The following is a 14,482-nucleotide window of genomic DNA, read 5'->3' on the forward strand; positions in this document are numbered from 1 at the left end:
ACTCTTCTCATAAGAAAATTATGCGTAACAACTTTGATTAAAATGACTTCTATATACTTTCCCTTTTACAAAAGCTTCATATCTTCATATCCATTATTCAAGGTTTTACAGGATACACGAAGATCAAAGTTACAAAAGCGGGTACACTAAACAAAAAGATATATGCTACTTCCTTGATAATTTCAGTAATAGCTATGTAATGAGTAAACATACATTTTGCAAAATCTTTTAAAATGTGACTTTCCCCAGACAAACATGGTTCCTGGGGTGAAAACAGACCATCATGATTTCCCTAGAGAGTATTAACTGAAATTCTGCTACCACACATATATACTGGTTTGCAATTAATAATTGCTAACACAAAAACACCTTATCAGCATTATTTAACAGACAGGTTAACTCTAGCCAGTGAGCCATTGTTCTGAAAGATACACAAGCCTGGCACACAAATGGGATAATGAAGCGTTGGCGCTTACCTGAAAGGTCATTCTCCTCAGAAGTATGGGTTGTATCCGTGGATCCTGGGATTGCTTATGACCTCCTGCTCTGAGACAGGGCCAATCAGAGACTTCTCCTCCCACAGGAGGGTGGGGCGATCCCCTTAGTTTGTAGAGAGCTCCTACTCGCTCCGAAAGAAAGACACATGAACAGGTTACAGACAACTGATGCAATAGGCATCCAGCTTGCACTGTGATCCCCGTCCTAAGCCTGGCGGTTTACTGCCCTGAACATTACGGGTGAGTGTGAGGCAGACCAGAGGACAGGGTGGGGACCGATACAACCCATACTTCTGAGGAGAATGACATTTTAGATAAGCGCCAACGCTTCATTCTCCCTCAGAAGAGGGTTGTATCCATGGATCATGGGACCTGCCAAAGCTCCTCCCTGCACTGTGTGGGACCTCTGGTCTAGGCTCACGAAGGCTCACCTGCTGTAAGACCCACCTGCCGAAGGTGGCATCAGCTGAGGTCCAATCATGGATCTTATAGTGCCTCACGAAAGCGGATATGGAGGCCCAGGTGGCAGCCCTGCAAATATCAACCAGGGGAGCCAGGGTGCAGAAGGCAGTGGTAGCGGTGGCACTCCTAGTGGAATGCGCTGTGATTCCTGCCGGTGTTGGCGTGCCTGACTCCTCATATGCCATCCGAATGCAGGAGCAGATTCAGCAGGACAGTGTGGCCGTGGATACCTTCTTGCCCAGGGAGCAGTCCCTGAAGGAGACAAAAAGGGAATCTGACCTCCTGAGAGGCTTGGTATGGCACAGGTATACCTGTACCGCCCTGCGAACATCCAAGGAGTGCCACTCCTTCTCTCTGGGTGAGGATGGGTGTGGGCAAAAGGAAGGCAACATTAGTTCCTGAGCCCTGTGGAACACGGAGTTCACCTTGGGCATATAGGAGGGGTCCGTGTGTAGTAGGACGTAGTCAGGGAAGATAAGGCACAGTTCTTTACGCGCAGAAAGCACGCCCAATTCCAAGACTCGCCTGGCCGAGGTGATGGCGACGAGGAACAGGACCTTAAAAGACAAGATCCTCAGGGGAGCCGCTCTCAAGGGCTCAAAGGGCGGTTTCATGAGGGCCCTGAGGACAAGGCTCAAATCCCATGTTGGGAACCTGCGCATTGTGGGATGCTTGAGCAGCGTGGCTCCTTTAAAGAACCTCTGGACGTGTGGGTGCACAGACAGGAGGGGGCCTCCCGGACCTGAAGGATGGAAGAGATGGTGAACACCTGCCTACGTAGGGTGTTAGGGCAAAGCCCTTCTACCAGACCCTTCTGCAGGAACCCCAGGACCTGGGGTACTGATGCAGACAGAGGGGCAACCCCTTGTGTGGTGCACCACTTGGAGAAGGTCTTCCAAGTCGATTAGTAGACTCTGACGGTGGAAGGGCGGCGAGAAGTGAGTATGGTGTCCTGGATTGCCTGAGAGTACCCACATTCCCTTAGGGCCCTCCGCTCAATCTCCAGGCGGAGAGGCTGAGCCAGCCGGGTTGCGGGTGGCACACGGGGCCCTGCCTGAGCAGATGGGGATGGCTTCTGAAGGGCAGAGGCGGTTCGCTGGATAATGCCACTAAGTCTGAAAACCAAGGGCGGCAGGGTCAGTGTGGGGCCACCAGGACGACTTCCACCTGAAGTAGGCGGATCCTTCACACCATTTGTGAGATTATGGCTACTGGGGAAAAGGCATAAAGAAGGCCCGTGTGCCAGGGGTGGGTCAGAGCATCCACCCCCTCCACTCCCAGGGACTTGTATCTTGATAGGAAACAGGGCAGCTTGGCGTTTTCCAGAGAGGTGAATAGGTCTATCACCAGGGCCCCGAACCTTAGAACAATACTCTGGAAGGCGTGAGGGTCAAGGGACCACTTGGCCTAGTCGATCTGGGACCGGCTGAGCCAGTCCGCTACTGTGTTCTGGGTCCCGCTGATGTGGTCCGCCTCGAGGGACAGGAGGGTTGCCTCCACCCATCTCATAAGTTTGGTGGCCTCCTGCATCAGAGATCGGGACCTGGTCCCTCCTTGGCGGCTGATGTGCACCTTTGCAATGGCACTGTCTGTTCATACCAGCACATGTCGGTTCTGGATTAGTGGAGAGAACTCTCTGAGGGAGTTCAGAATTGCCCGAAGCTCCAGCCAGTTTATGGAGTTGTTTCTTTCATCGGTGGACCACTTTCCCTGTGCGACCAGCTGCTAGCAGTGGCCCCTCCAGCCCTGGAGACAGGCATCCGTAACAACCTGTGTTCGTTCAACTTGAAAGAACCGGGTGCCCTTTCGAACTGCTGGGGAAGTCCACCAGGACAGTGACCGCCGGACGGCGTCAGGCAGGGTCACCCTCAGCCGAGACCTCTGCGCAATTTGGTCCTGGTAGGGCAGCAGGAACCACTGGAAGGGGCGCGAGTGGAACTTACTCCAAGGCACTATCCCTATGGTGGAGATCATGAGACCCTGCAACTGCCTCAGGGAGAGCACGTCTGACCTCAGCTGGGCAATTAAGGACTGGCACCTGAAGGTCAGCTTCGACCGACGCTTGGGGTGGGGGAGGCTAACCGTCTCTCTGTGTGTGTCGATGAGGGCCCCTAAGTGGAGGATCCTGGTCTGGGGAGTTAGGGAGCTCTTTTGGAGGTTCACAACGAAGCCGTGTGCTTCCAAGACCTGCAGAGTGGTGCGGACATCCCTCTGTCCCTGGGATAGAGACGACGATCGGATCATCAGATCGTCCAAATAAGGATAAAGATGGATGCCCTTGGTCCTCAAGTGTGCCACGAGTGCCACCATGATCTCGGTGAACACCCAGGGGGCAGTCGAGAGATCGAAGGGGAGAGCCCGGTACTGGAAATGGTGTTGGCAATAGGAGAACCACAGGAAGCGTCTGTCCTGAGGGTGGATGGGGACATGGAGGTATGCCTCCTTGAGGTCCACTGAGGCCAGGAAGTCTCCTTCCTGAAGGGCCATAAGGATGGAGTGTAGAGTTTCCATGTGGAAGCTCCTCTTCCTCAGGTACCTGTTGGCGTACTTCAGGTCTAGAATCGCCCTCCACTCGCCATTCTTTTTGGGGACCAGGAAGAGGATCGAGTAGACTCCTTAGTCCTGCTCCCCCGGCGGGACCGGCTCGATTGCCCTGATGCTGGACAGGTGCTTTATGGCTGCCAGCATCAGGAGGTGCTTTGACATTTTCTGGGACCTGGGGGAAGGGAGGCGGTGATCCAGGGGCTGGCTGGTGAACTCCAGGGAGTACCCCAGGGAAACGGTTTGTATGACCCATGCGTCTGAGCAGGTTTGCGCCCAGGCCTGAGCAAAACTCTGCAACCTGCCCCCCACCTGGGATAGCTGGAGCTGTGGATGGTAGTCATTGGGCAGGGTTGCGCTTGAAGGCGGGCTTGGCTGACTGCGCGTGCTGCTGGGTACGGCGAGGCTGGTGGTCCTGAAAGGAGGAATGAGCCCTGGACCCAGAGAACCTGTCCTGTCTGCTCCGGCGCGAGCAAAAGGAGGACCTGTAGTCTTTGGGATTAGAAAAGAAAGAGGTAAAGCGGCGCTCTGGCGGCGCTCTGGCTGCTGGGTCCCTGGAGAAATAGCCTTTTTTGTCTTTAGATTCGATCAAAATGGGGTTGAGGACTTCCCCGAACAACTTGCTCCCTTTGAAGGCCGAGTTGGCTAGGTTTCACCGGGACTTCTGGTCCACTTTCCAGTTCTTAAGCCATAACTGGAGTCTGACCGTGATATCAGATACCAGGGCCCTGGCAGACAGTTGTGCCCCATTGAGAGAAGAATCAGCCATGAATGCTACCGCTTTGCCCAGTTTGTTGAGACCCTGCCTAAGGGCAGTTGATTCCGGAGGAACCAAGGGGAGAAGTTCCCTCACCCAAAGAACTGCTGCTCTAGCCAACATGGAGTTGGCTGTAGAAGCCCTAATGGATAAGGCGGTTGCCTCATGTGACCTGTGTAAGACAGCATCACACTTGTCTATGTTTTTCAGGGTCTCATCTCCATCCTTGGGGAGTACCGTTTCCGTTACGAGGGCAGCCACTTCTGCATCTACCAGTGGCACCTGCAGTTTTTCCATGAGGGCCTTAGTGGATGTGTACTGGCGCCGTACCGCCAACGGGGGCCCCTTGCTCTTAGTGGGCTTGTCCCATTCCTTTTGAAATATATCCAAAAAGAGCTGTGGGCAGGGCATGGTCATCTCCTGCGTTTGCAGTGAGGGAAGTACTGCGGGGTCCTCTTCAGGCTTGTTAGCACTGGGTAGGGGTTGCTCTTCCAGCCTCAGCACCTTCCGCACCTTGTGCAGTAACACAGGGAAGTCTGCCTGAGAAAAGAGGTGGCACTGGGGCTGCTAGGATAGAGGGGACTCCTCATCGTCCCCGGAAAGCTCACCTTCCCCGCGCTCCGAGTCAGATGCCTCAGATATGTCGGACTGTGGCTGGATGGGCCAGGGGAGTAGCTCAGAGCCCATCGTTGTGTGGAGCGGGCAGCAGCGGGAGAGCCGGGGCAGCTCGGCGGTTGTTGTGGAAGCGATGGGGTGGCAAGGGGAAAGAACTGGAGGAGCCCTGTTGTCTTGCTGGCGTTCACCTGGGTGGAGGCGGAAGCAGCAGGAGCGCCGTGAGGAGCGCAGGCTGTAGCCAAAATGGCCGCAGCTAACGTGCCAGACGTGCTTGGTCCCCCCTCCAAAATGGCGGCCACCTCGGAGGGGGTGGGAAGGCCAGGAGCAACCAGAGGAAGGGGCAGCCAGGGGAGCTTCTTAAGCTCCTCTGCCATCACCCGCCGGAGGAGAGCTGCAAAGGCGGGAAGAATCTCCTCCTCATTGGCGGAGGTGGCCTCAATGCCCTGATTGGCGGCAGCGGAGAGCTGACGAGCAGAAGCGCTTGTCGGCGGGGGGGGGGGGAGCGCCCGCTTTCAACCCCCCCGAACAGACTCACCCTCCTGAAGAGCCGTTGTTGCTGAGGCCATGGCCTTGCTCTCTGGCTCCGTGCCTCCTCGAGAGGTCTTTGAGCCTGCCTGCGACCCGGTCTCCTTTTTCTTGGAGACCTTTTCCTTGTTGCGCTTTGCAGCTTTTGCTGTCTTTGCTGCCTTGCCAGCCCGAGTCACGGGTGCGGGAGAGATCACCGTGACCCACTCGGCGTGGCACACGGCATGTGCCACGGAATCTTCGGAGAGGGAGAAGGAAGCCTCCCTCTCCCCACGCGGTGACTCCGCTGCCATGTGCAGGGCGCGCTGGGAGTCGCGGTAGGTAACAAGGCTGCCCACTTGGTTTCCTTCCTTCCCAGTGCCCTCATTCCGTTGCCCAACTGTTGAGTATTGAAGGGGTTAATCCACAATGTAGCCCAAAGGAAGAATAGTGGAGCAACGTGGAGCAGACCCTTCCCGGAGCGAGACAGGGCAAGAACTGGAGACTAAGGGGATCGCCTCGCCCTCCTGTAGGAGGAGAAGTCTCTGATTGGCCCTGTCTTGGAGCAGGAGGTCGTAAGCAATCCCAAGATCCACGGATACAACCCTCTTCTGAGGGAGAATTGGCTATTAATGCAGACAATTAAAAAAGCAAAGTACAATGACCATGCTACATCCCAGTAGTTTGTATGGTATGTGTCTTCTCACAATGCATCTATAATATTGGAGTTTCCTGTCAGCTGTTCTTATTTAGAATATATGACACTGCCAGTCCATGGTAGGAAATGAATTGTATGATCTATCATAATGATGAGTTCTGAACATTCCAAAATTTGGGAGACTTAACTGTATGACATTGAAAGATATCCATATCTTTGTTAATCATAAAAAATGCATATTTTCTAAATGGCCAGGAAAACATGCATCATCAGATTGGGTGTCCAAAATCCTTTAGAGGGACATGGCAACCATGAGACCTCACATGCCAATCACTTCCATTCAATCTCACCAAAAACATCTCACATACCACAAGTGTACCAGCTTTCATTTGATGAAGACTGCTGGAGATGGGATATTTTGCCCATTTGTCGAGCAAGCAGCACAGGGCCTTCTTAGTTATTGCCCACAGGCTGTGGAACTCGCTGTCAGCTGAGACCCACATGGCTCCCTCTCTCCCAGGCTTTAGGAGGAAAATGAAGATTGTCCTTTTTATTCATGCTGTTGGCCAATGAACTGCCTCCTGCTCTTTTTAAAATTGTAGCTGTATTTCTTCTGTTTGAATGTTTTTATTGCATTGTTTTTATCTCTTTAACCGCCTTGGGGTCTTAGGATGAAAGGCAGGGTATAATTTTTTAATATATATAAATTTTTATCATTCACAAAGGCCTCACTCTTCAGTTATCTTAGTGATGTGGTTGCTATTTACCACACCACTCTAACAACATATAGAATAGGAAGACTATGTAGGAGGGGTGCCGTTAGCTGCTATATGATATGCTCCTCCCATGCGATTTCTATATTTGAACATTACTGGAGTAGCATAGAATATGGTCAGACAGAAGCTATGCCACTCAGGCAGAATTAGCCTTTAGATGGCTTTTGGGATTCTCAAAGTGTGGGTCCCCAGATGTAATTGGACTTCAACTCCCATAATTCCCAACCAAAGGACACTGGGGCTGGGGATTATGGGAGTTGAAGTCCAATTACATCTGGGGACCCACACGTTGAGAAACCCTGGCTTAGGAGAACACAGCTATGTGACTAAGTTATTTCCTCATCTCATTTATACTTCCAACAACAATGCTGCCACTTACCACATAACTCCATACGTAATTTCATATGCCATCAAGGGATCATATTTTGGGAATTTTTAAATACAAAAGCACTATTTCCAAATAGGTCAACTGTATTAGTGTGTAATACTGTGTGCTTATTACCTTCCACAATGAACTACCACAGCCACAAGATCATACATTCTATCAGGATTAGTGGCATCTCCTGATGTATTAAATAGCCGAAGTTCTAAGGGAAACACCACCCTGTATGAGAGTTTTGTATATCGATGTAGCTGATCCATGTATTTAAATCTCTTCAGATGAAGTGCTAGAATCATAGGCAGTTTTTTCACTTTCATCCTGAAACAAAGTTAAGTTGATCACTACACTATTTCCATGACAGCTGGTTTTAAGCTTGTTTTGCCAATAGCCTTCAAATATTACAATAAATTCAAACATTAACATATTATCTCAGCCATTACCAACTGTTGACTGCTGGAAACTGTATAAGACTGGTAACTGTGGTGACGCTTTTTCAAAATATTGGGCAACATACCAATTCCCGTTGAAATCAGTGGAACTTACATTAGTAAAGACCAACTTGTCTCATTGATTTCACTCATTGCTTAGTAATGAGTGAAAACGAGTCTGAATGTTGCCCATCATATTTAAATAATGACAAGAGTTGAGGAAAAGCAAAACACAAACTAGCAGATACTCATTAACAAACAGTTTTGAGAGTTTGGGACAGAGTCACTCCCATAATAAGTGTATTTACTGCTTACAGATAATGCCAAGGTGGGGAGTGTATTTTTATTCCCTGTGAAATAATAATATTATTATTATTATTATTATTTACATTTTTATATCTTGCTCTTCCTCCAAGGAGCCCAGAGCAGTGTACTACATACTTAGGTTTCTCCTCACAACAACCCTGTGATTTAGGTTAGGCTGAGAGAGAAGTGACTGGCCTAGAGTCACTCAGCAAGTATAATGGCTGAATGGGGATTTGAACTCAGGTCTCCCCAGTCCTAGTCCGGCACTCTAGCCACTACACCACGCTGCTCTGCTTGGTATGATTTTTCACATTCCTTAGCAAAAGGGTGCAAATAGATAGATAGATAGATAGATAGGAAGGGGAGGAAGGGGAGCCAGCGTGGTGTAGTGGTTAGAGTGCTGGACTAGGACTGGGGAAACCCGAGTTCAAATCCCCATTCAGCCATGATACTTGCTGGGTGACTCTGGGCCAGTCACTTCTCTCTCAGCCTAGCCTACCTCAAAGGGTTGTTGTGAAGAAAAACTTAAGTGTGTACTACACCGCTCTGGGCTCCTTGGAGGGAGAGCGGGATATAAATGTAGTAGTAGTAGTAGTAGTAATAATAATAATAATAATAGTAGTAGTAGTAATAATAATAATGTGCCACTCACACCTCTGTGATTCAGTCCTGCATAGTTGACACTTTGGAGCAGAATATCGATATATACCTGAATCTAAATCCCATTTAATGTTGTGCAGACTGATAATACCTGCACGGATGTTCTCAATGACCCCCATGTCTTTGCCAAATAGACTGTATTAAGGACAGGATATTTAACATTCTTAAAATCTACTGTGATCAGCATCTCCAATTGCATTTTGACATCTCACATTGCTTTGTTCAGCTGTTCCAAATAATATTTGTTCAGACACCTGTAACCCAGTGGCTTTGTAGCTTAAACCACTTTAAGAGTATACAATTTACAGAACAAATAAATTGGGAAATATTGGGGGAAAGTGAAGACAGGGTTAGAATTGTAAATTATACTGAAGGTTAGGGAGTTGCTTCCCACTTGCCCAGAAGTCACACATGTAAAATGAGCACGCCCACTAAATTTCAAATACCTTGCATACAAAAAAGCAAAACACCACACTACAGAATATTTTTGTGTACTAGTGCTGTTCCACTGAACTCTCTAAACATGACATAAAGGGAACTATTTGGGAAAAAACAACAAATTATGAAATTTACAATATATGCTTACGATACCTTTTATGTGCTTCCTGCTTACTGCGACACTCTTCACAGTAATATTTATATTCGCTGCACAGGGTTTCTGTATTGCTGAAACCCCTAAAACAAAAGAACATCCATCAAAATGCAAGACAGACTTACTCAGATTTCTTAACAATCATATCAACAGATCAGTAGCCCAGCAGCCACCAGATATCTCATCTGAATCTACTCTGCAATGAATTGGAAATGGCAATAAAAACATTGCACTCTAAATTTAAAAGATTGGGATTAAGTTGTTGTTCACAAAAGACTGGAAAGACAAAGTAGGTAGAATGTTATTTAATGGACCAAGTTCAGTTAATGTAGAGTATGAAGAGTTCAGTGATACTCAAACCCTTGATGATCTCAACACCAGCCTAAGTTGGCCCAATAAAATATAATTTTATCTAATTCATCTCTTCAGTTAGCTTGCATTATTATGAAGGCACAGAATCAGCAGTCAAATCTCTGTATACCTCCCATACCTTAAACAGTGAGTAATTGAAGTATTTTGCTCCACATCGACAGAAAGATCTAAAAAATCTTCATCTTTGCTACTTATCTGCAAATTGAAAAAGATAAGTGAGTTATCCTTTGCCTTCACATGAAATACATTTTAACACAAGATCTCAGTGACCCACCAATGAACTAGCTTGTGGTGATAAAAGGCAATTATGGTAAATGATCTTGAAAGCCTCTTAACAGGTATTGTTGGCGTAGGAGGAGGATGATAGGAATAGGAACATTATATTCTCATTTGCTAACTAGTATTCTTTCTTTCCACTATTTTCAGAGTCATTAAAAAAAAAAGTAGCCACTTTTGAGGATTTCCTCTTAAGTTTCCCTTCTACTTTTACAGTGGAAGTATGTCCACTATGGAAGAAAAGCAATAGACCATTTTGCCTACTGTACAGAAACACTTGTTGAATTCTGATCTGAAAGTTTTCTGAACTCTGCATGCTCTCCAAAGAGCAGCAGAAAGAAAATGAATTGGTGAACTGGGAATTTGTCTCATGAGTTTTAAGTCTAACAACACAGATCATTTCTGTACAACAATGCCCCATGTGTAAATACTAACAAAAGAGCACATGACAAAATGAGAATGGAACCTTGCCTTGCTCAGGCAGTGACAGGATTTGCAGATGAACATAAGAACAGCCCTGCTGGATCAGGCACAAGGCCCAGCTAGTCCAGCATCCTGTTTCGCACAGTAGCCCACCAGATGCCGCTGGAAGCAACAGGCAGGAAGCCACATGCCCTCTCTCCTACTGTTACTCCCCCGCAACTGGTATTCAGAGGCATCCTGCCTTTGAGACTGGAGGTGGCCTATAGCCCTCCGACTAGTAGCCGTCAATAGACCTCTCCTCCATGAAGTTATCCAAACTCCTCTTAAAGCCATCCAGGTTGCTGGCTGTCACCACATCTCATGGCAGAGAATTCCACAAGTTGATTATGCGTTGTGTGAAAAAGTACTTCCGTTTGCTGGTTCTAGATTTCCCAGCAATCAATTGCATGCATACTATGCATGCATAGTATGTTAACTGTTCTTGATAAAAGTAGTATATGAACATTAGATTGTAATTTAGGGGTCACACCACAGGTGCTTTTTTCTTTGACCCTTTCTACTGAAATGTGGATTCCATCATACTGAGCAGGAAATCTATGCAGTCTTGATACTGGACCTGAAACAGAGTCACAATTTATAGAGTCACATTTCTACTCTTTCTTCACTTCTATTTAATGCAAACAAACTGCTAGATGTTTCCCTTAAAACATGGATGCATGTTACAGTAAGCTAGATTCAGAAAGACTGGGATAAATTTGTTGTAAACCGCCCTGAGCCATTTTTGGAAGGGCGGTATATAAATTAAATAATAAATAAATAAATTTGAAATGTACTTCTTGTTTTCTCACCATGGAGAACAATACATTTCTTATTCACTTTGATTTTCACTTTGTAAACTTCAACTACCTCTTGAAGAAGGTGGATTTAATTTTCCGTGTTTTCAGATGTATCATTGGGCATTTATTCAGTCTTGGGGTGGAACAATGAATCTCAGGTTTCGGTCACCCCTTGGGCACAGCTTGGAAGTTATTATCTGACTCCACTGAAATCTTGGCAGGTGCTCAGTTCATCATTTGTACGCAGATCTAGGTTAAACGGTGGTTAAAGCATATATGGAGAACATTGGATTCTAGACATGGTTTTGATCCTTTCTAGGATGAAAAGCTTACATTGTGGGAGAATCCCTGTTTGAAAATTGCTTGTACATCTTTTTATTGGGCTAACTGGGCCTCCCACAACATCATCACGCGAGATCAGTTGATCTGTTCTGAAGGTGTTTTTAAATATTTTGACTTTCTGAGAGCTGTTTGATCTATCTTTAAATGCTAGTTCAGTAGTTCTAAAACTGGGAGCCTCCAGATGTTGTTCAACTACAGCTCCCTTCATCCCCAGTCACAATAAATTGTAGCTGGAGCTGATGGGAGTTGTAGTTCAGCAACATCTGGAGGCTCTCAGTTTGGGAACCACTGTGCTGGCTGGCAGTTTATTCAGCTAAAGCATTTAATATCATGGCTCTTTGGTCCTGATGCTATTCCAGCTTCTGAAATTCCACTTCTATTATTAGATCTGAAACATCTGTTGGATGCACCCAAGCTTGTAACTTTGCTCTATTTGAAGCTTAATGACACTGATAAGGTTGCCACTGATTATATCCAATATCTTTGGAACAATGATCTTGGATACCCTATCTCATTAAATCAATGGTGGGTTGCTTTGAAGGTAGTGAAACATGCCTCCTTGGATCTCAAAATGTGGCTAATACAGCAGAAACTTTTATTCAGACCGAGGAGCCGCAGTAACTGAGCGAACCAATCTCTACGGTGGTCGCAAAGGAAATGAGGTGCCTGCACTTCCTCCCACCTTAAATAGCCACATGGTCACATGGGGCGAGGCACAGGCACTGAAAAGGAGCTGTAGAACTAGACACTGAGAGGCTTCTGCGCAGGCACAGAACCCATTCTAATGGATTCAATGGATCACGACCCAGATTATTACTATCCTCGATCAGACCACGTTGACCACTGGGGAAGCAATTGCCTTGGCAGGTCGGCCAAGGACTGGAGTGATGGATCGGCTCAGCACAACTTCGGTGCAGGACAAAACATAGGCATGTTTTGTCCTGCCTAAGTGACCCAAAGATGAAGGGCAAAGAGGTGCACCCTGACCAGCTGCCCAGGTGGAGGGACCTCCTGGATGCAGAGGTTAGGCAACCAAGTGAGAGGAGACTGGAGCATAACCAGGGAGAGTGTGCTCGAGTGCCTACTGCTAATGTGCATTCCACCCCAGCAGCAGTACTACTATCACTTCCCAATCCAGCAGTGTAGTGTCCCTGGCAGGGCCAAGTGAGCTGGCGGTTCCGCCTCCACGTTCCACCCGGTGGTTCATGGAGGGGCTCCTTAGTGCCAGGCATACAGGAGGAGCTCATCGAGCCCTGCAGCACTGCTGGCCAGTGTGCACTGCAGTACCTGCAGGAGATAGGCCAGGATAGAGAGCTGATCCAATTTTGGACACTGCGTCATCAAGTTTGGCCAGAATTGGTGGCAGTTGCTGGACAATTCCTCTCATTCCTGCGTCCAGAGTGAGAGAGTGCTCTCCATGGCCAGGGGCATGGTGACACCCCATTGCACACGCATGGATGCTGACATGGTAGAGCAGCTGGTTTTCCTGAAGGCCAACCTCCCCCTGATGGGCTATCCCAAGCTGGCCATGGAGGTAGAGTGATTCATGGTCACCCACACCCATTGATGATACATGCAGCAGACACGCACACATGCCGCTGCAGCAGCCTATGATAGTTTATCTATCTATCAAATTTATACCCCACCCAAACTTAGATCTCTGGGCGGTGTAATATATGGACTGGTGCTGTGGTGAGCACCCTGGGATTGGGATCAGCAGCAGAGTTTTACAAAAGGTAAAACTCAGGCCTGTGTCTAAAATGGCTGGTCCGCAAGAGACCGGAGTGTGAACTTTGATTCTGCTGAACCAATGTTACTATATGGAATTGTTTATTCTGCAGTCAAGGCCTGAGGAGAAGGGAAATTTACCCCGTCCTGCCTTGGAGTTTGTTTATGCATTGTGCTATGCTGATGTCAATCACGAGAACTGGCTTGAAACTTGCTATGTTAATCATATTTAGAAGATCTTAGAAAACTACATTTTAGATATCAGTACATGTATGCATTTGGAGTATATACTTTCACAGAGCAACTGCTCAGGGGCGTAACTACTATTAGGCAAGGGGAGACAGCTGCCTGGGGGCCCCCACGCCTCAAGGGGGCCCCCAGAGGCAAGTCACATGACCAAATAATGTGAAGTGTGTGTGTGTGTGTGTATCAGCGAGGTGCACATTTTAAAATTTTGTCTCTGGGCCCACTCCAGCCTTGTTACGCCACTGCAACTGCTGAATTACTTTTATAGGATATCTCCTGATAACATTTCTTATATGCTATTTCTTAATACCAATTCTTTGCATGATATATCCCAATAACATTTCTTGGAACTGGAGACATCAATAAGGCTCAAGAATTTACCACAGGCCGTCAAGCGGGACATAACAGGGATGTTGCCATGTAAATTCAGTAAACATGTTAGCCGGACCCCCACTAGAATGAAGGGTGGGAGACCAAAAAATGTTTACTTCAGAATGGCGACTGTCTTGGATCTGGGATATGACAAACCAGCTTGGGGGGAAGGTTATAAAAGAACCTACCCCTCCCACACAGGAAAAAAGCACACACACTCACAGACGCACCAGGGAGGGAGACCTGGTCAGAACCCTAGGGAGCTGGATGTGTGAGACACATCCTTGGCCCCATTAAGTCAATCTGGGAAGCCAGCTTATGCTCCCTAGCCATTGCTTCAAATTTACTTAAGCTGCCTGGACAGCCCGCAGCCTCCCGGCACTCCTCCCCCATAGACTCCTGTGAAGACAGCTGGCGCTGACCGGTAAGTATTATCAGTAAGGATGCCTTCCTTCAGAACAAACTTACCTTCATCTTCTTTCTCCTTCTTTCCATCTCTGTCTTCCCTGCTTCCCAGAAGGGCCACTCTCAGCCCATTGAGCTGGTCTAACAGCATTCTGCCTCGGTCTGCTCTCCGCATCGCCATTTTTCCTCTCCTTTTCATTCCCTTCATCTCTCTCCCCCTTGCTTTTGGCTCATCTAATACGTAACCAGCCTCTCTGCCCCTCCCATCTCTCAACTCTTTCCATCTCACTCTATAGACCAGGGA

General features: G+C 47.7%; 1 protein-coding gene across 7 annotated transcripts in view; it reads right to left on the reverse strand.

Moving 5' to 3' along the window:
- Positions 1-14,482, reverse strand: part of USP12 (ubiquitin specific peptidase 12) — a 57,416-nt gene that overhangs the window by 12,400 nt on the left and 30,534 nt on the right. For all 7 annotated transcript variants that reach the window (XM_053307459.1, XM_053307462.1, XM_053307460.1 and 4 more), the window contains exons 5-7: positions 9,669-9,745; positions 9,178-9,261; positions 7,313-7,510 (exon numbers count right to left, since the gene is read on the reverse strand). In XM_053307459.1, the coding sequence (XP_053163434.1) occupies positions 7,313-7,510; positions 9,178-9,261; positions 9,669-9,745 (359 nt within the window). The remainder of the gene's footprint in view (positions 1-7,312; positions 7,511-9,177; positions 9,262-9,668; positions 9,746-14,482) is intronic.

This window comes from Hemicordylus capensis, chromosome 3 (assembly GCF_027244095.1).
Source record: "Hemicordylus capensis ecotype Gifberg chromosome 3, rHemCap1.1.pri, whole genome shotgun sequence".
Classification (NCBI taxonomy): Eukaryota; Metazoa; Chordata; class Lepidosauria; order Squamata; family Cordylidae; genus Hemicordylus; species Hemicordylus capensis.